General features: G+C 43.3%; 1 protein-coding gene across 2 annotated transcripts in view; it reads left to right on the top strand.

Moving 5' to 3' along the window:
* Nucleotides 1–26,730, top strand: part of RYK (receptor like tyrosine kinase) — a 62,018-nt gene continuing 35,288 nt past the window's right edge. Inside the window, exons 1-6 of one of the 2 annotated variants that reach the window (XM_075760710.1) lie at nucleotides 1–483; nucleotides 17,954–18,075; nucleotides 19,805–19,904; nucleotides 21,021–21,155; nucleotides 23,174–23,230; nucleotides 24,622–24,766. In XM_075760710.1, coding sequence (XP_075616825.1) covers nucleotides 153–483; nucleotides 17,954–18,075; nucleotides 19,805–19,904; nucleotides 21,021–21,155; nucleotides 23,174–23,230; nucleotides 24,622–24,766 — 890 coding nt within the window. In that variant the 5' untranslated portion in view covers nucleotides 1–152. The remainder of the gene's footprint in view (nucleotides 484–17,953; nucleotides 18,076–19,804; nucleotides 19,905–21,020; nucleotides 21,156–23,173; nucleotides 23,231–24,621; nucleotides 24,767–26,730) is intronic. The other variant, XM_075760711.1, reaches the window with a different exon arrangement.

The raw sequence follows: 26,730 nt of genomic DNA, 5'->3' as shown, positions 1-26,730 counted from the left end.
CGCCAGCGGCGGCGTCGGGCGCGCGCAGCCATGAGCGGCGGGGCGGGGACTGGCGGCCGCGGCGTGTGAGGGGTTCGGCGGGGCGGGGGGTCCCCTCCCGGCCTTCCCCCCCCCCCCGTCCCGTCCCTGCCTGCCTCCCTTCCCGCGGAGCGATGGTGCCGGGGCGCCGGGGCGGGGGCCGTGAGCCCGGCGGGGGAAGGCGGCGGCGGGGCCGGCCCCTTTCGGCGCCGGGGGAGGCGGGCGCGGGGCGGTGGCGGCGGCGGCCGCCGTCGTCGTCGTCGTCGTCGTCTTGCCGGGTGCGGGGCCCGCGCCGCCATCTCCTCCGCCTCCTGCCGCTGCTGCTGCTCCTGCCCGCTGGCGCCGAGGGCCAGGCCGGCCCCAGCTCCGGTCCGCACGCCGCGGGGCCCCCGGACTGGCCCCCCGCCGGCCCCGGGCCCAGCCTCAGCCTCTACCTGAGCGAGGACGAGGTGCGCCGGCTGATCGGTGAGTGCGGGCCGGGGCCGCGCCAGGCCCGGTGGGGGAGCGGTCCGTGGGGTGGGGGCCGGGGGCGACAGCGGGTCCTGGGGGGCGTGGGGGGGTGGTCTGTGGGACTGAGGTGGTGTTGGGCGTCCGGCCGCTCCGAAGGGCCTGAGGGAGTTCTGTGGGGTTGGGGTGGCAGTTTATGGGGGTCTGGAAGAGGATGGAGGAGTCTGTGGGACCGGGGTGGGGATGGTGGGGGTCAGTGGGGCCGGGGTGGTGGCCGTGGGGGTCCGGGAGGCGATGGGGTGGCTGCGGGACTGGTGCGTGGGCGGCAGGTCTGGGGGCGCAGAGCAGGATGGAGAGGCCTGGGGGCTCAGGAGAGGATGGGGGGCTGAGAGGATGGGGAATCTGGGGATCCCTGTGGGACTGCGGGGGCGGGGGGGTCATGGGGAGAACGGAGGAGGCTGAGGAGCGTGGGAAGAGGCTCTGTGCCGCCTCGTGTGCGTGTGGGGTTGGGGTTTTAAGGGAAGAAAAGGGTCCTGGGCTGTAGCCTGATGGTGAGGGGTTCTCTCGGCTTGAGCGAGTGGGGATGATGCCCCGTGGGAGCAGGGTGAGCCCTGGAAGAGGTGAGTTCAGGCCCGTGATTTAATTAGCGAGGCGAGTGACATTCAGAGGGCAGAGAGGAGACCTGGCAATAATTGGGTGCGTGTGTGAAAGGAATCTTAATTTCTAGGCAGGCTGACAATTGCTGCGCAAGTACTTGGAGACAGTTCATGAAGTCCCCCATCTGGCCCGCTGCAGAAGGCTTTCGCAGTAGTTTTGTGCTTGGAGAGTCTCTGATTTAAACAAAGATTTGTTTTTTGTAGGCTTTAGCTTGCTTAGGCTCTTGTTTAGAGTTGGTGGCTGGAGTCTCAAAACAAATATGTTGGTATCCCCAGTGATTTGGTTTTCAGCAAGTGTCCTATATCTCTGTAAGCTGAAAAATGAGCAGTGCAAGCCTTTATTTGCATCAAATGGACAAAATAAAAATATCTCCAGTTAATTTGAACTCTGTAAACACATAGCTGACCAAAGTCAGGGGACCCGGGGAGCGAATAACACTGTAAACATTTTTTCCCTTATGGCTTGCTCTGGCGATTAGCGTTCTGTTGTTGTCATTTTTACACTGCATTTGCTTGCTGCCAGATGCTCTGTAACAGATAGGGGATAAAAAAAAGTCAGGCTTGCTGTTTAGCTAGAGTTTCTAAACAAGTAGTTAATCTTGGAAATGCTGAATGGTGAGGTTTGAGCAATCCCAAGTCTAGTGTCTGAAATGTGTATTAGTTGGATTTGCTCAGACTTTTGTGGTCCACTAACAAAATTATTAATCGCTAAGTAGCAACTGAGGAGGGAAGATCTGCTGCCGTTATTTTTTTAAGTTAAATTGCATCCCGTAACCTCCCTTTTGGGTGTCTGTTGCTAACATGGCTAAAGTCACTTATTACTCAAGCTGTCTGCAGCTGTTTTATATCACTTAAAGTATCTGACATTTAATGATCTGTTTGGCTTCTGTGACCCCAAAGACTGGGATAAACCGGAGGCTAATGCAGAGATAAACTGGCACATTTTTCAGTTGCTGAGATTCACATTACGAGAAATCTGTTGTAAAATAAATTTTCAGGATCTACCTTGTGGTGTTGGCACAAGCAGATTTAATTTTAGGAGTATCCTTTACACCTACTAGCTGTTGTAGGTAAGGTGTAGTTTAACAAGACATCTAGACACAGGCAATCAAATCTCCAGTAACTTTAGGTATTCCTCTGGCAGAAGAAAGTCCAACGGGCCAGACATGTTTGTTCTAGTTCTTCACACTTTGAAAACAAAACAAGCTAATTTAAAATGTTCAGTTTCGTAGTATCTGAATTGTGATTACATAAAATCAAGTTTATGGTTTAAGTGCTTGCATCGGTGCGCATGAACTTCCAAAGAGGACGGAGGTGTTTTGGCTTCTGTAACTTCTTTGAGGAAAGCCATGGCTCAGTGGATGCTGGAACAGTTATTCACAGCGCATAGGAAAATGAGGTAGCTTGTGAAGCAAACTGTTGGGTCCAGTGAAGCTGCTAATATAAACACAGATGCTAGTTTTCCACCTTTTGTTTCTAGTCTCTGCTACTGTCTTGCTGTGGTTGAACAGAAACTCTTAGGCTTTCTGAAGTGCTCGTAAACTCAAATGTTACACAGAGTTACTGCAGCCTGTGGTGTGTTTTCATGTTTCTTAATATTGCCCCTATACATCTTTAGATCGCAGATTTGATTTGGAACAAATGTAAGCACGTGGTTATGCATCTGTTGAATCAGTGGTGATATGGTGCATCCTTCGTGCAAAGCTGGAGCATCCACGGTGTCTGGTGTAAGGTCTGCAGGGCCGTACCCACACACGGTCTCCCCGCTAGTGAGGCTGAACCAGTTCAGTGGAGCATTGCAGCATGTCTGCTCTCCTCAAAACCAGAGTTCAGTGTCTTACGGAACCATGGCTTGTGTTTTTAATTAGGTTGTGGCTCTTGTAAGTGAAATAGTGACTTGCTGAAGATTATTTGTGGCTGTTCTTCTTTCTGTGGCATGGAGGCAGGACAGATACTATGGTTTATAGTGAAAACTGCCTACTACTTTCCTGTATGCTTATGCCAGATTTCCACCGTTAGGCTGCGTGACTCTGGCCATGGGTCTGCCTTAGGAGGGGTGAAGAGGAACTTTACAGAGAAGAAAACTAGAGAAAACTGGCTCGTCTTGTTGTGTGAGATGGATTTTTATTTTGAAAAGCTGCAGCGTTCTCATGGTCTGAAAGCAGGACTTGCTGTATGGCAGGCAGATGGTGTCTCTGTCAGAAGTATCTCTTGCCATTCCCATGGAAAATGTTCACAGCCATACAAACTATAAGCCTTTGGGGGGAAAAAAAAATAAATGTGGTTTTCACATACTTGGATGTGTCAGATTCTGCTCACACCAGGCAGGATTCAGCAATAGATGAGACAAAGGTAGAAAAAGAGAGAGAGGAGGTAGTCAAGGGGACTTGGTTGAGACAATTTGAGTGATGACAGCAGGAGCTGGAGGTGTCTGAGTGAGAGCAGGGGTGATGGGGGGGTTGGGGAGGAGGAAGAGAAGCCCTGCTTGCTGGGGAGAGACATCCAGAGCACCACAACCCTTTGTAGGAGTGTCTGTGAACTCTCTCAGCACCGTGATCCGTAGCTTTTTGGAGTTGGTTCGTAGCGACAATCTTTTTTTTGGGCCTGTGCGTAAATCTGAAGAAAGCAGTGTTAGTCTCATGGAGTGGCTGACTGTATAGGCATGATAACACCATCTGGTCATGTCACTTTTTACCTGTGACCACCCTGTGATGCTAAACATGCAGGGCAGATGGTGTTAAATTGGTCATGAGTTATTCAGTAGAGGGTCTGTACTTGATTTAGTAACTTTCATCAAATTTGCCTGTGAAATCAGAATGTTGTGGTGTTTGTCTAGTGTTGAAATGCTCCATCCGTCTCCTTTTCACAGGATCCTGTGATGTAAAGGCACGTGTACTACTGGGCAGGTAACGAGCTAAGGTTTAGAGAATAAGGTAAAAAAAATCTGTTAATATTAGGTAGCTAGCTTTAATCATTAAGGATTTGATCTGATGTATTTAAAGTACATAGCATTATTTAGCACTTAATGAATTCACGGTGTATCTCTTAGACTTTCAGGTGAGTTCCCAGCAGCTCAACCTTGCAGGAGACCTCAGGTTATACACTCCGAGTGCGAGGACCAGAATCAATAGCTGCCAGTGAAAACTTGGCTTAGCAGTTTTTCCTTGCATTGCAGGCAGTTCTTTTGTTCACGGCAGCAACGAGATGCTTAAGCAGCGACAACAATCCTTTCTGTTCTTGCAGGGCTTTTTTTTTGTAGACCGCATACCTTTCAGCTGTGAAATTGGTCTTGTGGATAGCCCTCCATCACATGGCTCTGGTTCTTTTTAGAGACAGGTCTAGCCTGAACATTAAATGAGACCAGTCTCATGGGGGAAAAATAACATGTTGTCATGTAACTAAGGACTATCATAATGCATTCATACGGGGGGGGGGGGGGGGGGAGGCTAAATTAGAATTGCAGGAGAATCTTAGTCAGAAGTCCTACAATGTTAGCATTGAGTTTGCAAACTTAGTATTCTCTGGCCTAGTTTCTTCTGAGTAATCATATTGAATGCCGTCTTCTGTTGGTTTTGTATTTGCACATGCTTAATTACAGAGTTAAATTAATTAACACTTCATATAATCAAAGAATGGTTTGGGTTGGAAGGGACCTTAAAGCCCATCTAGTTTCACACCCCTGCCATGGGCAGGGCCACCCTCCACTAGCCCAGGTTGCCCAAAGCCCCATCCAACCTGGCCTTGAACACTGCCAGGGAGCCAGGGGCAGCCACAGCTTCTCTGGGCAACCTGTGCCTTACTGCCCTCATAGTGGAGAATTTCTTCCCTGTATCTAATCCAAACATACTCTCTTTTAAAGCCATTTCCCCTTGTCCTGTCACTCCCTGCCCTTGGCACCAGCCCCTCTCCAGCTTTCCTGGAGCCCCTGCAGGGACTGGAAGGGGCTCTAAGGTCTCCCCGCAGCCTTCTCTTCTCCAGGCTGAACCAGCCCAACTCTCTCAGCCTGAGGTCTCCAGAGCAGAGGTGCTCCAGCCCTCGCATCATCTCCGTGGCCTCCTCTGGCCTGGCTCCAACAGCTCCGTGTCCTTCTTGTGCTGGGGACCCCCGAGCTGGATGCAGCACTGCAGGGGGGTCTCACCAGAGCGGAGCAGAGGGACAGAATCCCCTCCCTTGACCTACTGCTCACGCTGCTGGACACGCAGCCCAGGACACGGTTGGTCACCCTCACAGTAGAATCAGGGGGATCCCATCAATGTTTATAAATATCTGAAGGTGGGTGTGATCCCCCGAGCCTTCTCCAGGCTGAACGGTCCCAGCTTTCTCAGCCAGGAAAGATGCTCCAGTCCCTTTAATCATTTTTGTGGTCTTTTGTTGGACTCTCTCCAGTAGCTCCATGTCTCTTGTTCTGGGGATCCCAGTGATGGTCCCAGCACTCCAGGTGTGGCCTCACCAGGGCTGAGCAGAGCTCAGGTAAATTATAGGCCAAATGAAGTTTTTGTATGTTTTAGATGGATACTAAGCATCTACTCATTGCAGCAATTGATCTTAATTAAGGTGTCTTAATTTTATACTGTGGAACATTTTTTTTTTTAATGTGACTATTTTGGGGAGGTAGCAACGGGAGTTCACATCAAAAGTGCTTTATGGTCCTTGCGCTGTATTTGTAGTGACTGGAAATCCTCTCATTCCTTTGTCACCTGGTTAATTGTCCCTGTTATGAAAGGGAGCTGAAAATGAATGTGCTGGGATGAGCTGGTTGTTCAAATTATTGAAAGGTTGAAGTATTTATCTGTTGTGATGCTTCCAGGCCTTGTTAAAAGCCTACTCGCACCTGTCTTTGACAGCATCACTACCTAGACCACCACCAGTGAGCTAGTGCCGTGCTCTGAGTTTTGTTAGTAGCACCCAAGAGAAATTTCTGTGTGAGATGGGTAAGTTACAGGTGCTGGTACATGGTGCTGCTTTAGGACAGAAAAAAATCGGGCAAAGAGCCTCTGTGTAGCTGCAGGAGGATGAATGAGATGTCTGAAGAGCAGATGTTTGAGTACGCTATGGTCTGGAAGCAAGTGTCTATTGGTACATGACCTACAGTTCTGAATCTGGTTCTGTTGTATATGTGTTCTTAAATTTTTGTTTTCTAGCTTTTAAGTGCTTGACCCTGAAGAACGTAGCTTTTTGCATGTTATATGCAAAAATAAGCGTTGCGTTGCTATGGTTCACATGCCTCTCTTTGCAGACGTGCAAAGAACTGCTTCATTTTACCATTTGAAAGGGACTTAAGGATTTCTGGATGGAAAGCAAGCTTCTAATCTTGACAGGTGCCAGGCACTGTAACAAAACTGAATTGCTGGTGGCCTGAAAATATTCTGATATATTCCACTTCATTGGAAGTGCTGGTTTTAGGACAATAATTTTATTACCTTGCCCAGTAAAGTGCTTTAGCCTAATGATAGTCCATGATTGGGGCTTACTAGGCGGCCTTTTTAGTGTTGCAGAGAAATGGCACTCCTGTTCGCTTTGGAGAAGCCGAGGGGGATTAAGGCTGGCAGGGCGTTTGGAGGGTGCACGCAGCAGCATCTGGACACTTGCAAGCTGCAGCAGGTTGTGACAAGTTACTTGCATCATGGAGTTGAGCAATCTGTTTTCATTTTGGAGCCTTTCAGTGCGCTTGGGTGCTTGTCTGTCTGATTTACTGAGTACCACAGTTCGTGTCAGTGTTGTTTTGAGGTTTATGAGAACAAGCTGCATTTGGGGTTCCTCTGCCATTTTCCATTCTATTACCTCACTTCTAATTTGCAAAGTTCAAATAGCTGTTTCTTTGGAGATGCATGGTCATATAAACCCACTGCAATATTTGTAATGCTTGCAAGCCAGCAGAAGAATACGCTTCTAGAAGTTTGAAGTAGCCCGTGGAAGGCCATGGGGGGGTGATGCCAGCAGAGGCAGCTTCTAGCCTGGGTTAGGATGGTTTGAAAGAGTTTATTCTGTGTGACTGCCATTGAGAGGGCTGATGTGACACTGAAGTCCTTGTATCAATCTACTTGGCGTTGCAGAGATGGGTGGTTGATTTCTGTGGCCTGCTTCATCACACCAGTGTATGTGTTGACGTTGAAAAACGCCGCGGGCTCTGCTTTCTTGGGGTAGGATTCAGACAGTTTGCCTCTGCAAACTGGCCGTTCAGGAGGGACTGCATGGGCAGCAGGCAGCTTGCCTTCCTCCTGCAGTGCTCTGTCTGCGCTCAGCCCGGGGAGGAAGCAGCCATTTCGGCTCCCGAGAGGCCAAGGTCTGTCTAGTGATAAATGCTTGTGGCTCTTGTAACATTCATGTGTCAGGGACTTGGAAGAAATCTGACCTCTGAGACTGAAGGCTAGCCTGATGAGAGGGGGGGAAATCCCAACGCTGCATTCCTCACTGCTGTGATTTTACACCTGTGTTCTGTTTGGCAGCATCTTATTTATCACTCTTGATTGTTTGGTCTCTTTGAATAGGTGCTCTCGTTTTCCCTTCAGTGTGTGGACAGAATGGGAACAAGAGAGAGGAAATGGAGGCAAAGAACTCCCTGCATGCATGAGAAAAGCCAGCAAGAAGGGCTGTGGTACTGGCAGAAAGGCAGGGACTGAAACTGCTCCTAACCACCACCTGGGCAGAGGGAAATACAAGAGATAAGGATCATGCTCACAGGCATGAAAAATCCCAGGGTGGTGTTCTCCTGAGAGCGGGAGCTGTGGAGGCAGCTACACTGTACTCACTGCTCTGTGGGTGCTTCGAGAGATGAAGTATTGGGGAGGTTTGGGGTTTTTTCTCCTCTTCTGCTACTCAGAGTTGTGTTTGGATACTGGAAGAACTGAATTAGTAAGACAGATTCCAAATGTGTCTTCATTCATAGTTGTTCTGAGCTCTAGTGAGAGAGGATCACTTGTTGACTCATTCCTACCTGAAACTACACAGATTGAAATACTACTGAGGCTCCTACTCTTCTTGCAGTGGAAGGGCCTTTAGTTATTCCTCTAGTAACTAAGTGTGCAGTACTAAAATCATACTTCAGGTCTCAACTGTGAAAGCAGGGAGTGTGTAAAGGGTGAAGTGCATGTAATGAGTTGTGCCTGATGAATTGATTTTTTTTCTCCCCCCTTTTTTCCCCCCCCCCGAATGGCAGCAGCACCAGCGGATCCCGTGTAAGAATGAATGCTAACACTCTCTGAAAATGCCTTGTGGCGGTACAAAGGGTGCGATGGTAGAGGCTTCGAACGCATTATTTCTCTTCCATCTCTGCCTTTGTCCTTCTTTCAAGCGGATAACTCACATATTTGCGCTGACTGCTTTGGAGATCTGGGAGCAGAAGCAACAGCATGAAACTAATGTGATGCTTTAGAATTTCGCTGCCACTTACTGGATGTTGAATAGCTGTAATTAAATTAACCAGTATATGGATTTCACCATGCTGCTTGGGAAAGAGAAGAGCAGTAATGTAAGCATTGGAGCTGCTGCTTAGTAGGCTTGAAAAGCTGCTGCCGCTCAGAATACGTAATGCCAGCGGTACCGCTGAAGCTGAGCAGGTTGATAAACTAAAGATGGTTATCCTCCCAAAACTGTTTTAGCCTTTATGAAGTTAGTTGATGGCCTTGTAGAGTAACTTCTAATAAAAGAAAAAAATAGTAAGCCCTGTGGCTTTTCTGAGTGCAGAGATTGCCACAGAAGTGAATAGACCTGTTTTAGTTTGTGCGGAGCTTGGTCTTGCGTTACAACAATTAGTGTCACTGTGGTGAAAGTTTTGCAAAGCATCCCGACAGATGTGAAGGGTGTGTTATCCCGTCAGCAGTCCTGTTGGTCACAGAACTAGAAGCACGAGTTTGGAGGCCAAGAGTTCTGATGCATTGAGGGAGTGGGGTGTGGGTTTGGGTTTTTTAATTTTTTTTTTTTAGTATTTGTTCTTAGTTGGATACTTGTTACTGAAATAGTCACAGCCACTGGCAAGGACACCATTCTAAAGCTGTCTTACGCTGTTGTACCTTCTGGTCTTGCCTACAGGGATAACTGAATCAACATGTGGGTGCCTTAGTATAACTAAAAAAACAAGTAAAAAATGAAGTGGCACAACTTCTGTTGGTAGGTGACACTAAAATACAGCAAATGCACGTTATTCACGAATCCAAATCACGTCTGACATACCTTGGTTAGGTAATTGAGTTTTGGCTGGGAAGATTACAGCAGCACAGTTCAAAAACCTTGTGATACTAGTAAGCGTTTCGTCTGGAGTTATTTTATTTCAAGGTGTGTGTTATTGGGCAACTGCGGTTCATGTGGATGGAACCTTTCTTTTTTTGTTTTCTATTCTCAATGTTTACTTTTGTTCCAATTCAAAAGGAACATCAAACTTCACGTTACCATAATTGAGATATTTGCTGTTACTAATAAGTTAAATTTTTATTTCATAAATATACCTAATTCTTCTGTGTGCTAAGAATAAAGTTGTTTAATTTTAATTAATAACTCTTTAAAGTTACCTTTATATTTTTATATTATGGCATTCCCTTTCGGTCACCTCCAACCCTGTATTTGCACCATTCCTCTTCTCATTTCCCACTTCCCCTTGCCTGCTGTGTAGGTCACAGGCATTAATTTTCCTCTGCCTTCAAGTATCTCTCGTGCATCTCTACTGCATCTTTCCTTTGGAATCAGCCCCTCAGGTAACTCACACGCACTGTTCTGGTTATTAATAGTAAAGGGACTGTTGGTTTTCTTGGGAGTTTTACTAGCTTTTTTTGTTTTTGTTTTTGTGGTTTCTTTTTAAGTTTCAAATTGGCAAATTTCATTTAGATGATGTTCTCAGGAGCAGAGTTTACTTGTATTGTGCTTTGAGGTAAGATGTGTTGGGTTTTTTCCCCCCTCTGTTAAGGAGAGTGTCATCTTTTGACCATTTTCACAGCTTTATATCCTCCTTATGAGAAGACTGAAGATTTTTCTGTAGGTGGAGAGAAGGAATAAGCAGGCAGGCTGTTGAAATGTAATTGTTGGCGCTGTTCAGAGACAAAAGGGTCCTAGGAACAATTAATATTCTTAGTATGCATTGAGTTAAGTATTGCCAAGTTCTGTATGCTTTTGCTTCAGCAGGTGCCATCTCCTGGGGAAAGCATCCTTCCCTGGAAGGAAAGAGGTCTGCTCTGACTTTCAGAAAGGCCTTTCAGTGAGAAAAATCCTGTTTGCCTGTGGTGTTGAACTTGCAAATTCTATTTAACAGCATCAGTAAGGTGAATTGTGGGTGATCTGTCAGTGAAAATTCATGAGGATTTAATGAGAGCTCTCAGCTAAGAGTTTTTTTCCTCTTGTTTGCTAGATGTTGGGAAGCTTCCTCCTAAGATTTCCTGCTAGGGAGTCTTGGTTAGTTTTCAAGCATGCAGTCATTGCCTTGAAGTTATGTTGAGTATTTCCTCGAATTGAATGCCTTACATATTGTTTTCCATCTCCAACTCATGATTAGCTAACTCTGCACAGGTACCAAAGCCGTGCAAAGCTGTTGACAACAAGGCATCAGTCTCTGGTGGGAGAGGTTTGCTGCGGAGGTGAGAATGGGATAAGGTAACAGTTGGTGTTACGTTAGTGAGGTAATACTAGAGCAATTTCACAAACAGTTTACACGTTTCAGTCTGCTTTGGTGATGTGTCAAGCTGTGATTTTTTTTTTTCTAGTCTGTTTTCCATGCGCTTGATCCTGGATTGTAAGACATTCCTTTCTAGCAAAGCTTAGACTGAAATTTAGAAAGGGAGGGTTGAAGAGCTCTTTTGTGAGGTAGGTGCATGTAGACAATGAAGAACTTCACGTAGAGGTAGGAAGTTGTGTCCCAAAATGGGGGATTCTTTTGTGTTGGTTTTTTTTTCTAAGTGTCAGCTGGGTGATGAGCAGAAGGACTGTTCAACAATCAAGGAAGATGTATTTCTAAGCAAAAGGCAGAAAGTGTGTCAGTGAGTACTGATGGATTTGTGCCTGCTGATTCATCTTTCAAGCTTGACACATCTGTTGATGTTCTCTGGCACCTGTGTTAGGAGAGTTGAAAAGCTGTTGCTTCATCTCCGTGTTACTTAAGATTTAACTTTTTCCAGTGCTATTTTTCATCAGTCATCTTTTCCAGAGATTCATAGCCTGTAAGACATTTAAAAGCAAGTATTTCAGCCCAAATTCCTGACTAGCAGCTATAACTGGCAGACTGTAACGTGGTGGAAAACTTAAAAAATGCAAGTAGAAGGCTGTAATCTCTTACTTGTTTCATTAAAAGAAAGTTCACTTTTCTTGTATATACTGAATATAAGAAGTTTTTCATGTGTGTATGTATGTTCAGATGCTTAGTATTACTTTTCCAATAGTTTGCTGTTTTCTAAATGAAATTGATCCACATGGATCAGTTTGTATTTGATTTCCTAATTTTTTTAACTCCCAGTTGTAGCTTCAGCCCTATGTAAGCTGATTGTTGAAATGAACTAACTAAATAAATTCAAACTAAGAAGACTTGCTCTGGGAAAGTGTTCTCTTTGCCCTGGGGGGGGGGGGGGAAGTTTCAGTTGTCAAGAGCTGATTTTTAATTCTTCATCCATGTTTCCTTGTGCTTAGGCTGATGGTATGAAATTAGCAGAATTTCTCCAGCACATGTTTGCAGATCTCGTTAGAAAAAAAATAAAGCTTAGGTTTTAAAGTCAGTGTTTCAGATTTATGGTGCATTTTTAATGAAAGGAAAATGGAAGGAAAAAATGAAAAGGAAATTTCTTCAACAAGGTAAATTGCCCAGTGTTGGGAGAATCCTGTGTGTTTGAGGTAGGTTGCACAGTTTTGGGAAGTGGATGGTGGTGAAGGGATGTTGAACTTGAGGTTCCTGCTCTTTCATGTGGATGTCCACCCTGGAGCGGAAGCCTCTGGTCTGGCCAGAGGGCTAACCCAGATGAGCTGCTCAGGAGTGGAGGCATCATTCTCTGAAGCATGTAAACCTCTGAACAAATAGAATATTTCTATAAAGATAATAACTTGTTTAACTGTGTAACTCTTCTCAGTTAATTTAGTTCAGTGGCTGTGAGGCAGGAGCAGGAGTGGCTTTGCTTCGTGAGGGCTCTGGTGGTTTCACGTCGCACTGCAGAGATTTCTCAGCTGCTTATGAAGAAACACAAATTACAGACTAGTGTGTTAAGAAAACAGGCACTAATTTCAGTCATTTCTGCACGCAGACAGGAATCTGTCAGAGGGTTGGGTAGGCAGCTGGGAGAGCCAGTTATGTCAGCTATCGTTAGCAGATTGCTATTAGAGTAGGGTTAATATATTGCAGCAAGAACAATTTCATCTGACTCTTACGTTGCCCATTCATTCTTGATTTTTAGACATAATCTTTCAGAGTTATGTTATGATGATTTGAAGTCTGTTACCTGGGGTAAGAGACGTCTAAATACTGTCGTCGTCTTTAAGAAGAATGTGTTACTACTAGTGCACGTTGTAGGATAGATTTGCTTCATAAGAATAAAATCTAATTTTTCCCATGCTGATAGCGGCAAGTTTCTTTTGTATATTGTGCTTAAAAAGAGTTGAAGCTAGGCTGCATTTACACAAGGGCATTTGAAAAGAAGTGTTTTGTTAGGCTGCTAGACTGACATGATCCAATTTTGTCATGAACACAAGGGCTGCTCAGCATCTTTTGCATTTGGGAGTGAAAATTGGCCTCTCCCCTTCCTTTCTGAGCTGCTTCAGATGTTTTGTTATGTTAAACAGTGCAAAGAATGACAGACTTTCTCTATGGTGCTGCTTAAACTTACCTTTTTGTTTGTGTTCAACTTTAATTTATTCTTTCAAGTTTGTGCCCAAGGATGGGAGGCACAAAGATGTGGAAGTTAGTAATGAGATTTAGGGGTTGCCTGGATAAAAGGGTGCCGGTTTTGCCTTCAAATCGTAGCAGAGCATTGGTCTTACTGTTTTCATGGGGGTTGGTGTAGGTTAGTCAAGTCTGAGTAACAAGAAGCTAGATCCTTTTGCGTTGTGCATTGTCCGCGTGTGGAATTCAACGTTTAAGGGGCCTGCCAAAGGAAGACTGCAGCCTGTGTTTTAAAACTGTTCATCATTGATTGCCAATATACTGCTTAAACCAATAGAAGCATTTCTGAAAAGCCTCTCTTCCTCCTCTGCAGTTTGTGTAACCCAGCAGTTTTTTGGTATTTCTTTGTAAGGTTCTCCACCTCTTTGTTTTACTGCTTTGCCTAGAAAACGATGATTGAGGAACTGTCCGTTTTCTCTAGCTGTTTGTAATGCATCTGGGTTTTTCTCCTAGAGCCACCTGGTTTTTCCTTTTATCGTTCCATGTATGACGTAAAACATTACATACCAATTTGGGTTTGTTCCAGGAGGTTGTGTGCACGCTGGTGTATTTGCCCCACTTAAAGTGCAAGGTGGCAAAAGTGTTCAACACCTTAGGAAACAGATGTCTTGCAGGATTAAATTTCCTTCACCCCCAGCGGTATCAGTCAGTAGGTTTTAGTGTGGTATAGTAGTTTACTAAGCGTTCTTGAAATCTGAAACAATTGGGAAAACGAACTTTGTTTCTATCTGCTTTTCAGTGGCAACCTGCTACGTAGGCTGGTTACATCTTATGCTGCCACTGTGTTTGAAAGGGATTTATACACTTAAAAAGAGTAAAAATTGAGATTGCAGATGTAGGCTGTGTATTGATAGTGACTTGCTTAATTAATTTGATACCATCTTTCGAAGCTACCTGTGCCTGAAGTATGCTTCGGAAAAAAAGCCTGGGCTCTCTGGATAAAGTAACAGTAGTACTATTTTAGTATAAGCTCTGAGTTAGTGCTGCTGCAGTCCTTCCCTCCATATGGGGTGCTCCTGAGCATCCTCACTAATTCAGGGGTTAAACTGACTGAGGAGTGTTCCCTCACCTTTTTTTTTTTTTTTCCTCCCCCCTCCCTGCAAAGCGCCAGCTTGACTCCTTGAACTTGGCTTGCTGAAGGTTTAAATAAGGAACATTACAAGGCAGGTGTAAGTATGCGTGTCTGAAGAAGAGAGGTGAAATGCAGAATTAAAGCAATTTGGAGTTAGCCTTAAACTGTTATGGTAATGGAGCCTAAAGCACCTTCTGCAAACTCCTTAACCATTTTTAACGTCTGCTCCAGAGAGAGTTAATGATAGCACTTAATCAGTCTGGAAATCTAAGCAGTGAGGAGGCACAATTTCATTGTGTGTAAAAAAAAAAAAAAAAAAAAAAAAAAAAAAAAAAAAAAAAGTATGTAGATAACAAGGAACGAAGTATCTGATTGACTAGAGGTAGCTCACAGCCGATACTCAGGAACAGAACTGAACCTGTTTGACTTTTCGCCGAGGCTGATCTGAACTTGTGGGGAGAGAGGCGTTGGGTGTGATCTGCCCAACACCTTTGCAGTGGTATCCTCGTCCTCTGCCTTCAGCAGCGCTGTTGGAACCTGGCAGGCTGTGCCGCCGTTTTTCTTGGTGAAAATTTAACCTCTGTAACCCGTGTGGTGTTGAGAAAAGCATGCCTTGTCTTGGCTAAAATCTACTAACTGTAGAAGTCTGGAGTCCACCCACCATGGGGCTCACAAGGTGGGTTTTTTTGACTGGCAGGTTCAACTGCAATTTTTTTGTCTTTTGCTGGCCTGATTGAGAGAAACTATATAGATCAGGCGCTTCAGGAATTCAGGATTGAAGGGATGAGAAATTAGGGATGGAAGGATGGTCTGGAAGCAGAACGATCCTGTGGTGGATTGGAGGTAGGGAGATGGGAGCTTGCTTGTCTGGTGTGGACACAGATTCTAAGGTGTGCATGGCAAATTGAGTTTTGTCTGTAGCTTGCTGATGGGAAAGGATGTGCTACAGAGGAAATGTTTTAATTCTTGATGAATTTAAGAGGAAAAAATACCATATAGTACTGAAACACTGACGTTCCCCAGCTATGTAGCCATCAGTTTACAGGGTTTGAGCAAGCATTTATCCAAAGTCATAGAAGGAAAAAAAAATCTAGAGAGAAGCTGTTGGAAGATACTACCTATTAGTTTAGGAAGTGCATGATCCACAAACACTAGAAGTGCAGAGGATCTCCTGATAAAGTGTCACTGTGTATTTACTGTGGGTTTATATTCTTCCTTAGGTGTTTTCTGTAGACCCCTGGTAGAAATGGGATACTAACCCAGGCAATCTTCTGCGTCTTGTATGAGTTAAGAGCTCTACTACAAAACCTCTTAAATCACTTTTATATGCCAGTCTTTTAGAGCATAATTTTTTGGAAGCAATAAACTTGACATTGATTCTCAGGCTGCTCTTGCACGATGCTGTTGAAATTAATGTAATTAGCATTGCTTGTTAGTGTGCAGCTTTTTATGGCAGGACAGGCATTGAAACATTTGTGGTCTCTGTAATCAAATTACTCTGTGGTATCACTATTCAGGCTTAAAGATTTGATTGATCTTCTTTAGGTTAATTTGGTTTTGTATTGCACATCAAGATATTTATGCTTGACAGCTTCAATTAAGATTGCCTTTTACATTACTTTTATAAAGGCTGGGTTTTATACCAGGTAACTTTATTGCTGTGTACACATTCATTTGCTATGACCGGTTTCTCTACAAAGATTATATTAAATCAAGGATTTTGGAAATCTCATGGTGTTACAAGTTTTGAAATGGTTGGTTTTGTGAACCTCTAATCGTTGCTGTGACCACTTACCAGCAGGGCAAGATTCTCTTTTTTATTCCAAAAGCAGTTTAGTTTCATTGTTCCAATTTCATGGTTTCACCTGCTAATCCTTTTATCCTCCTGACTTTTTTTGGAATAACTTGTCCTTACTGGGTTGGATTTGAATACTTTATTAAATAAAGTTTATGCCTGTAAATCTTCCTGTCTTCTTGATCGGCTCTAATGGCAAGTGTCTGATAGTTGTGAGCTGTTCTCCACATGCCTTCAGTGTTTTCTAAAGCTGAGAGAGATTTCATATATAAACATGTACACATGTAAAAATTGTCTGGGCAAGCTATCTTGGAGGTTTGCTGGGTTTTGAAAGTTTTATTTTGGTTCAAGGTGTGTGTTCCCCCTCATCCCTATTTTACTGGTGGATAGGATTTTGCACTTGCCATTTATTATTGAGCAGAAATATTGGTAAATTGCAGAAGAAAGGTTTAAATTTTTATATACTGTCTCGCATTTAGCACTTAAGGCATCACCTGCATCTTTTTCTGATCAAGATCTTGTGTGAGAACCTCTTTCTCCCTGGGATTACTGGATTCTGTTGATTCCTTTCATGCATCCAGTCTCCAGGGTTCTCCCCCTCACCACCCCCTGGCATCTGTGATGATATACTCTTGGGTTTTCATTAAGTTTCAGGTCACTAATGAGCCAGCAGGGAGTAAAAGTGGTTAACAGCAACAAGAATGAAGAAGAATGTCTTGGCTGCATTTCTGTATCTTGTGAAAACAAGGTGGATTAGATTGAGCTCTGGAATAAGAGAACGCTTATCACTTTGCACTGATCTATGCCCAGTTTTTGCACTAAAAAGGAGGAATTATTTTCTCTCAAGCTAATTCTCCCTTTCTTCAAATGCAGCTTGACTGTGCAGTTTAATATTTCTCTTTGTTCTTTTTTTTTTACCCCTTTCTTAAAAAAACCCAACTTTTTATGATTCCTTGGATTCTTGGAATAACTTCAGGATGCCTTAGATGCTGTCATCTTGGAGTCACAGTCTCTCCAATTTTCTTGACTTTCTAGCCGTAATAAAAAATAACTCCATTATTTATGTTCCCAATTGTACTGTGAATATTTTAATTGAATTTGGTTCCCTCTACGTAGCATGCACCTATGTCCGATTTGCCCAGTTGGTCTCTTAGCATGTCAATATATTGCTGAGCCTGGAGAGCGTTTGACTGGGAGCACCGGAGGAAAAAAACCTGTACGAGACAAGACAAAACGGTACTGATTACAAATACAGTATGGTTTTGTCCTGAGGGTGTGGAGCTGGGATTAATTGTACAACTGCAGGGATGGAGGTTAACTTGTAGTGCTTATTTTACCACTAGTTGCTAATGACACCCAGGGCAAGTTGTGAGGTCCTACCCTGTGTTCAGCGTGACCTCGGAATGTGTGCCACAAAAGATCATGGCAGCTTCAGTATTTTTAATATCAGAGTATGCGTCTTATTTTGGAAAATGCACCTTAGTGCTCTGTAATAAATAGTTTTGTGGATCATTCAATTTTCCAGGTTTATTAAAGTGTTCAGAAGGCAAAAGGTAGACATAAAATATTAGTATTATTTGGTGTACAAATGTAATTCCTCCTCTTGCTGTGTGCTTTGTATTATGATCTAATTACCTTGAAGTTAATTCCATAGTGCTTACGTGTCTTGGGCTCAAGAAATGAGCTATTCTGGGAAGAATTACCTGCAGTTAGCAAGCTGACCATCCAAAGCAGTTTGTTTTGAGTGTACACAGTTGTAAATAAGAGCAAAACTGGACTCGTGATTCCCAGAAGCAGACGGGTCCATTCAGGAGAGGCTGTAATGACTCTTTTGGAGGATTGTATGAAAAGTCGTGTTTCCTTCCATTACATTCCAACTTTTACCTGTTCGTTAGGCTGTGGCATCTCTCTGAAATTGTTGCTTTGTAAGAATTTGAAGCGCTCCTGTTAATGCTGACATGCATGAGCACTGAACTCCAAACCTGCAGTTGAATTTATGGACTTGATGAAGTATTTGCTTAAGCAATCACATACTGGAGCTGTTGGTACTGAGAGGTGTGTGTTCCGGCGTGTTACTGCTGGCCCCGTTCTTCCCTGTCTTACTGTTTTCTTTCTCATTACAGGTCTTGATGCAGAGTTGTCTTATGTGAGGAATGATGTGGTTAATCACTATGCATTGTCCTTCAATCTCTTAGTACCCAGTGAGACCAACAATCTTCACTTCAGCTGGTATGCTAAATCCAAGGTAAGCAGGCATATCTTGTGTCTTTGAGTACTTGATACATCATCTGTATTGCTTAACAGTACCCACTACCATAACTTAATTGCTTTTGTCTTTGCAAAAATTAGCATATACTAGGTGTAAAAGAATTACTTATATGATTGCAGGCAATAAATTAAGATCGTATGTATCCAAACTATTCCTTTCTTGGTTTAGAAAGGTTAAGCACTTCTTTTGAACTGTTTTATACTTCTAGCAAGCTGGATGTGTATATATATATACAAGCTACTGGCTGTGGAATCTCTTCTGGTGGTGCAATGAACAGACAGAAGGGGCATCCATGAACTGAAGCCTCTGGAAATCAAATATTTTGTAGAGATTTCTAGAAATGTATGTTTGGAGACAAGAAGAACCTATAAAAGTAGCATCTAGTATGTTATTACTGAGCCCTGATTAAATGGAAAGAGATTTTTATTTCACTTAGTCACCGTGGCTAGAGCATGCAGCAACAGCTGTCATAAAGATTGCCTGTGCTTTTATATTTTGAAGGATTTCCAGTTACTTAACAACTTGGTTTTGTATATGAAATGATCTGGTTTAGTCTTTGCCAGATGTTTGGGTTTGGTTTGATTTTTTTTTTTAAAAAACAAGTGATGGTTATTCTTATGTCCTTAAGTAGGAAAGACTGCAGTAGCAGCAGTGATATTTAACTCCACCAATACAATTCCTGAAGATTCCTTCTGCCAGTGTTCTTTCCTTTGAGGTGTAACTTCTTAGGGGATGTGAATTTTGGCCTGCAGTGGTGCAGTGCAAGCCAGCCCTTCGACTTGATACCTTCACAGGCAGTTCAGTTGCTTGGCATTTGAATAGGACCTTTGAAGGAGTTTCCTGGTTGTTACGTACTTCGGCCAGGAGCTACCTGTATCACTCTGTCCTTGCCCTGAGTTTCCTTGGGCTTGTCTCTGAATTTTGAACAGGAATTTTTGAGCTTGTGTAGCCCTTCTTCCATTACCATCATTGCACCACTCATCGTCTTCTGTGCTCACTTTATAGGATGGGTGTAGTGCAGTTTATAGGAGCTCAGAGACTGGGTTATGTTTCTACCCTTGGCATCTTGACTGAAAAATAAATTAATAGCATAATGCATCCTATTATGTTTTAGAAAGTGAGGGGGAAAGAAGCTAATGGGTCAGTGTCACACCAAATTCATTCAACTGAGTGTGAATTTCCAGGAGGAGCTTATGCCTTAGTTGCAATAGGTCCTGTACTTTTTTGAATGAATGTTTGCAGAAACAGCTTCTTAAGTGGAAACAAAAACCTTGACTACAGGTGTATAAACTGTTTGTAAGCAGTTTTGGCTGTGTAATTTATCAAACTGACTAGACGAGGGGGGAATTTCTTGAATTCTTATGGCTTTAACAAACTGGCTTTTGAACAAGTGAGTTTAAAGACCTCAGCTAGTGAGGTTTGTGGTGGGTTTTTTTAATACAGTACTTTACATTCTGCCCCAGATTTTCAAGAATGATTTCAAGAGTGGCTTCCGTTTTGACTTTCTTAATTTGAATGATCACAAAAGTCTGACACTAAACTTCATATACGAAACCTTAATTTGGGCACTTAAAATCACCACAATTCTTTGAAAATAAGATACGGTTTTTTAATTTCAAGAAGAATTATGAAAAGATATGCAGTGTTTCAGTTTACTACTGTAGAGAATGCTTACATATTTTCCATCTCCCACCTGTTGTTACAGGTTGAGTATAAACTGGGATTTCAGGTAGATAATCCCATGACTATGGCGATGCCCCAGGCCAATATTTCCCTCCAAGGAGAAGTTCCTCGCACCCTTTCAGGTAAACTCACCACTCCTTGAAAGTGCACAGCGAGTGCTGATACCAAAAATGCTTTCTGGTGGTACTTCATTTTTTCCAAAACGTGTGTAGTGTTGCCTAAGAGCGTACTTTTTCTCTATTAAACATAATGTGTTTACAGGCCTTCTGGAACAGTTATGACATTGATAAAACATGACGGTATTATAGATTGAGTCTATTAGTCCGAGAGCAATATTTCCCCCCCCCCCCGTTTAGTGGAGGATAGAGATTTTCCTGGAAAGGAAACATGATGTTTTTGATGTGTGTGTACACATACAAGGTTCCTGTTCCTTTTCTACAATAATCATTAGCAGTTGCATGGATTTTTAAAATCCACGGTCTTTAATTTCTCTAGCCTATAGAGATGATATTTCAAGATGTATGGGAGTCATTAATACATTGACGTGTTTATGGGAAGTTTAAACTTGAGAAAACACTCTTGAATATGTATTAGCTCCTCCATAGAATTTATACTTGAAACAACGTTATGTTTCAGGAAGCATGCAAGTGATCATGGTTCCTTGCTCATTCAACTGTGGTTCCTTGTACTCTGTTAGATATTCATAAATAATAAGATATGCATCATTAGATATGCATAAATAATACTGATCTGTAAGCTAGAAAGTAAATAGCATTAGATTAGTTTAAGCTTTGATTCCAGTCAGATATGCAGAGAGCAAAATACTCAAACGTAACTGTTGTGAAAAAGGCTAACCTTAATAGCGTTTGAGAGAGACAAGAAAAACTAAATTTTCTGGTTTTCTGTGATAATGGAGCTTTTTCTTGTGGCAGCACTTTGAACTCCAGAGATAAAGGAAGGCTAATGGTCATTTATCCACAGATATAATTTTTTTCAGTAATCTATAAGCTTTTAATATAACTCACATATAAACATTTAACATTTTTGCTCCTTAGTGCTTTAATAGTTGTGTGAAATTACAAGGATGAAGGCTAAAATAGCATTTCTTAATAGCAAGTTATTTTAAAATGTACGTTAAGAACATCATCTAGGAAGACCCTTATTTAAATATTCTTTTACCACAATGCCTGAAGGGTGTTCAGACTGAATTGTAACGCCTGTTTGTTGTCTATTCGCAGTGTTTCGTGTCGAACTCTCCTGCACCGGCAGACTCGACTCTGAGGTCACAATACTAATGCAGCTCAACTTGACAATAAATTCATCCAAAAACATCACAGTTTTAAATTTCAAACGAAGGAAAATGTGCTACAAAAGTAAGACACTAAGTTTCAAATATTAACAAGCTTTTAGTGTAAAAGTATGATAGGAAAAAGGAGTGGAAAGATGTATGATCCAGGACAGGAGTAACAGTCCCTCAGGGTGAATGTGGAGAGGATAGGAAGAAACCAGGTAAAATTTTGCCTTTGAGGCGAATGGAGGCTTTTGGTAAAAGCAGAAGCTGATGGATGAACAAATTCCCAAGTGTTCTGCTGCATTGACTGATCTTTTCACATATAGACAAAAAGCATTTTCTTTGTTGTGCTTGGAAGGAAGAAACTAGTTTCCTCAAAACTGCAGCACTCGGAATATTCAAATTGTTTTAAGAATTGATAACTAAATCTACTTAGTTTATAAAATGAGATAAAGTTAACTAGGTAATAATCGAAGCAGGTGTTAGTCTTTCCGGTGTAGAGTGCAAAATGATCTTGGTAGATAACGCAGACTTCAGAAACCCCAAATTGACTCTTCTGTGTTTTGACTTAGGAATAGGCAAGCACAATTTATTCTTGGATAGCAGTGGCTATCTCCTGTTGCTGCTTCCCTGAAGGCATATTAAAGAAAATTATTTTGGAGAATCCCAAGAACTATACCCTCCGGAAGAAAGACTGTGGTATCCTGGGTAGCTTTTGAGGATGGCCGTGTCTCTGTACATGTTCCTCCTGGCACTGTTGGGTTTACTTGGAGCTTTTAAGGACAGTAGTTGGCTTTTCAGGAGGAGTTTGTCACTTATCTTGAGTATGAATGTCTAAGGATGAACTTCTGGAAGGTGTTATCTGGGTGTGTGTGAGCACCACTTCCTAAATCATGCAGAAGTGATTCTTACAAAGATCGTGTTTCTGTGGGTTCATTAAAAAAAAAAAGTCAATTACTTTTTTTGATGTGTGTTGAATTGGTATAGAGCATCTGGGGATTTCTGATTTAAATTTAGTGCAGAAGTTAAAAATATGTAGGAGCTTGATAGCAGTTTTGCTCAAGGCATTTGTAATGGTTCCTCCTCAAGTTTAAAATTGGGGGGGGGGGGGGGGGGGGAGAAGAAAAATTGTCAGATTTTTCCCTCCTCCTTCCCCGGATTACTTTTTCACAAATCTGTCAAGCTGAACTGGCTTACCACGGAGTCGGAAGGGGCTGTGCAGGGAGGAAGCAGCTCTTCACAGCTGGGAGCAGGAAAGGGGATGCACAAGTGGGACTGTGCCTTTGCAGCCATGGAAATCCCTTATGTTGCCTCGGCCATGTGCTAGTCCTCAGCGAGGTTCATGTGAAGTCATCTCCACAGCCTGCTTTCCCTTGCTTTGCTCTGCTCCTCTTAGTAACCAGACTCGTAGTAAGCTTAAAGAAGACTTAGCCCCCTTCTAAAGGACTACTTTGACCCACAAACCTGAGTATTGTCCTTAGGCCCTTTGTGCCATTTTTCTGTGTTTAAATGGGTGTTACCATTTTCATCCTTCAGTTTTAAAACACCTATGACCATAGCATCAGCCGAGAAGACACAGTGCTCAAGGCTGCATCTCTAACATTTTCCTAGGATGAGTAGCATTAGAATTTCTGCCAAAAGGTCAGGGTAGCATTGACTGAACGTTCAAGATACTATTTTCTATCCTGTAGTAACTGATTCTGTGAGGTCTTTGTTTAGTGTCTTAGCATATGCTCACATGCTCTGCACCTCCTCTTTCTACTATCTGCTGCTTTGGATTTTGGACGAGCCGGAGGGTTTTTTGAGGTAGGTAGATTGAGTAGGTTCATGGCCTCAATGGACGTATGTATCGGTGATGAGATATATCGCACTTTAACACTGACACGGGTCAGATATATCTGACCTGTGTTAAAGTGCAATTTTTATTACACAATGGTTAGGCATTTAAAATGGAAATCTGGAGATAACTATAGTCCTGGAGTCAACTTGCCTATTTGGAAAAGCAGATTTGTTTTTCGATAAATGAGGCAATTGATTTCTGTTGAAGGACTGCAACAATAAATGTGTATTAAGCTTAATGGTTTTCTCTCGTCTGTTTAGAGCTTGAACCAGAATTAAAATCTCCAGCATCTGACAAAAACAGCAGCAAGGCTATCTGTAAGTAATTCTGAGTGTGCAACTTACTTTGGATGTAAAAAATTAAAAACTTGTGATCTTCTTTCTGTTTCCACAGCATTCCCAATGAAAACACTCCCCAGGTTATCTGTACCATACCCAGTATTTTAGTGGGATGTTTTGGTAATTCATTATTTTAACTGGGAATATATACTAGTGAAGATGAAAGAAACCTATTCCAAGTCTCCTAATGACTTTTTTTAATCACTTCTTTTTTTTAATCATGTTCTTTCCGTACATGACTCTGACCTGTCGTCTTGACTTTAGGACGTGTGTGGTTTGGTTTGCTGTTTTGACTTGTCATTGTTGAATGAATTGGATGAGGTGGTTTCTTTTACTCAGTCCTCTTCTAGCTGGAAATAGCATCAACTGACTGTGCTCAGCCTCTGTGGCACCCAAAATGTAAACAATTTCGCCAAAATGCTTTTTAAAAGTGGTGGAGCGCATTGCTCAGTTTTCTTTTTACTGCCTGCTGTCTCTCGAGGGCAATTGTTCTCCACAATCCATCGTTTAAAATTGGGGATGTGTAGGGCTGCTGCCTCTTCCTGCCTCCAATCCCTCTGCCCGTGTTGCTGTTAGCACCAGCCGAAGGCTGGCGCAGCAGACAACCCTCTGCTGCCAAGATGCAGTAACAGAATTTTGCCCTAAATTACTGCAATAGAGATTCTTTTGAGAAAGAGGATTAACTGCCCTGTTAACGTTGCTGCATTAAGATGCAGGTCAGGGGGCTGTAATCCACCCGTTGTACCCTAAAATCAGGAGGACAAGTTGAAGTTGTGTGCTGGGGCACATTCGGTCCGCGTGTAAGCACTGCTAGCACCCTGCGTCTAGGTGTTAGTCTCATTTTATTTACTGTATTGGTGTGTGCCCCAGCGTGACTCCTGCTCTTCCAGCCCCAGTCTGTGCCACTTGCTGCGCCGGAGGCTGCGTTTGTCCATGCTCCCCCACTGCGTTTGCAGCGTGGGAGCCATGGAGGGGAGAGAGTTGAGGGGTTCTGCGAGGTAGAACCAGCAGGACCAACGAGACTGGTTTGGGAGATTCCTGGCTAGCTTTTATCCCTTGGTAGGAACCCTCCTTTTGTCCCAGTAAATAAATGGAGGCATTGAGTGGCTTGCTGGGCCCTGCCCTGCTTTGCTGCAGCAGGAAATGTGGTGCTCACTTTTCGGGGGGGTTACCGTGGTCTGCATCTATGTGCTGGCTCCTGCTGCCTGTTCCTGCCAGACCCGGGTGGCAGGGCACTGGGGGCGAGTGTGGGGACAGCAGCACTGCCCTCCTGACACGTCAGCCTGCTGGGAACTAAGAAAAATGTCATTTGTGGGGTTTGGGGGCTTTTTTTAAGAAAGGTTCAGTAACTTTTCACGTTTCTATTTCAGTTGATCCTGTAAACACAGCTCCCACCACTTCTACTCGTGTGTTTTATATCAGCGTAGGCGTGTGCTGTGCCGTTATATTCCTGGTGGCAATAATATTAGCTGTCTTGCATCTCCACAGCATGAAAAGGATAGAGTTGGATGACAGGTATGTGTTCAAGCTTTTCAAGTGCACTTTTGGGACACGTTTATTCAGGTTTGTGGGAGTTATGCTCTCAAAATGAGCTGTCTGTAGTTGCTTGCAATTTCTGCTCTTGATGTCAAGCAGGGGCAATTACTTACTACCTGTGTAGAGTAGTGGTAAGTGCTGTACTGCAGAAAGGCAGCAGTTGCAGGTGCTCTACTGTTTATGGGGTGGGAGGGTTTTGCTGTAATAATTGCGTGGAGGAGACACAGTGGGGACGTTTGGACAGAATCAGGTCTACAGGGATTGTCGGGATTGAAGGGAAATTTGGTAGATGCCTGGGCACACTGAAAATATGTTTTTTACTGACTTTTACAGGAGATTGAATTTCAGTTTTTTCTGTTTTGATTGATGTACCAGTATTCACTTTGGCCTTAGGGTAAAGTCTGGGGTTACAACTGGTTGGTTATAAAGCTGAAAATGTGGCACTCTCCCAAATGTATTTTCAATCCAGAAAAACCAAATTGTCACATGCATGTGAAAAAGAACTTGTAATGCGAACCCAGGGGCAATACGGTCAGCTGAGTGGGGATTAAACATCGAGGCGGAAGGGGGGCTGAAAAAGCAGGTGGACTGTGGCTCTGCTGAGGCCATGTGAACAAGCGGTGTCAGATGCAACTGTTCAGAAGCAGACACTTTAGAAACCGAATACTTTAGAAAACAGTCGGGCCCGTGGGTGGTCACCCCTGTTGAAAGGATATCTCAAACTGTTTCTGTTCCTGCCTGCAGGAACAGTCTCGGAGCAGCTCTATCTCTTCATCTTCCTCCCTATCCATTCCTCTGTTTCTTTCTGGTTTTCTTTCTGCCATTTACTCCTCTGATGTCCCCTGACCACTTGGTTTCTGGGGAGTGTTAGTGTAGGAAGTAGTATGGTTTCTCAGTCCTTGGTTATCTAACCGAATGACTTGTCAGTTTTCCTCAATTCATTTGTGCCTAATCGTCTACTGAGGGTTTTTAATCAATAGAAGGTGGTAAAGGATGTGCAGCTTGCTTTACTTCAGAAAGAAAAAGCATGATACTGCTAGAGTGCGTGAGCAGTGTCATCTATGAGGTTTTGAGAGACTGTCTCACCCTAGCTGTGTGATCAAATTGTACTTGATTTCTGTGGAGGTACAAGCTAAAAATTCATCTAATGTTAATGCTGCATGGTTTGCAGGTGTTAAAGAATTTGCTGTAAATCAGCATGTGGCCTTCTGATAATTTCTGTGAAGTTTGCGCAGATAGTGGGATTAAGCTCTTCAGAGAGCCACGTGCTGACTTGTGTTTTAAGCCCAAAGGTGGCTGACCTTACCAAACCTTGGATGGGCTCCTGGGTAAGAGCTGTGGTCGACCAGTGATGTAGTAAAGGGGTAACAGAGGCAAAATGTGCCTGAAAATTGGGATCTGCCGAGTTTTGTTTTCAGAGCGGGCAGCGTGCGCAGGAGCCAGCAAGAGGCTGCGAGGTGATGTTTTGGTACTTGCTTGAGAAACTGGTTCAGTGTTACAATTCAGCCTTGATGTCATGTGCTAGCATTATGGATGATCAGTGACTACTTGACCTAGCAACTAGTCAAGGAACTGGTAAGAGAAGCAACAACTTTTGATTTGGTTCAAAATATTGCTGTAAAGGGATTCTGAATCAAAGAGAACGTCATTAGGGTGAACAACCTCCTAGGAGCAGCAGAGGCTGGAAAACCTGCTGCCGTTGCTCTTGATTTCAAAACCCAGAACTAAATAAAAGTGAGGAAGGTTGTTAAATAGAGGCTAAAACTAGGCAGCTGCGTTTACAGGCTGCACATGGACTATTTAAGAACATTGTATTGAAAGTTCAGAGCAAATGCTTGCATACCTCTCATCAAAGGCACTTGAAAAAGTGCCAAAGAAAGTTGGCATGGCTTACCAGCAGGATAATGGAGGTTATTAAAAGCAAGAAGGCATCATTCAAAAAG

Source organism: Balearica regulorum, chromosome 9 (assembly GCF_011004875.1).
Source record: "Balearica regulorum gibbericeps isolate bBalReg1 chromosome 9, bBalReg1.pri, whole genome shotgun sequence".
Classification (NCBI taxonomy): domain Eukaryota; kingdom Metazoa; phylum Chordata; class Aves; order Gruiformes; family Gruidae; genus Balearica; species Balearica regulorum.
Note: the sequence above shows the minus strand (reverse complement) of the source record. Positions and strands in the feature narration are given on the sequence as shown.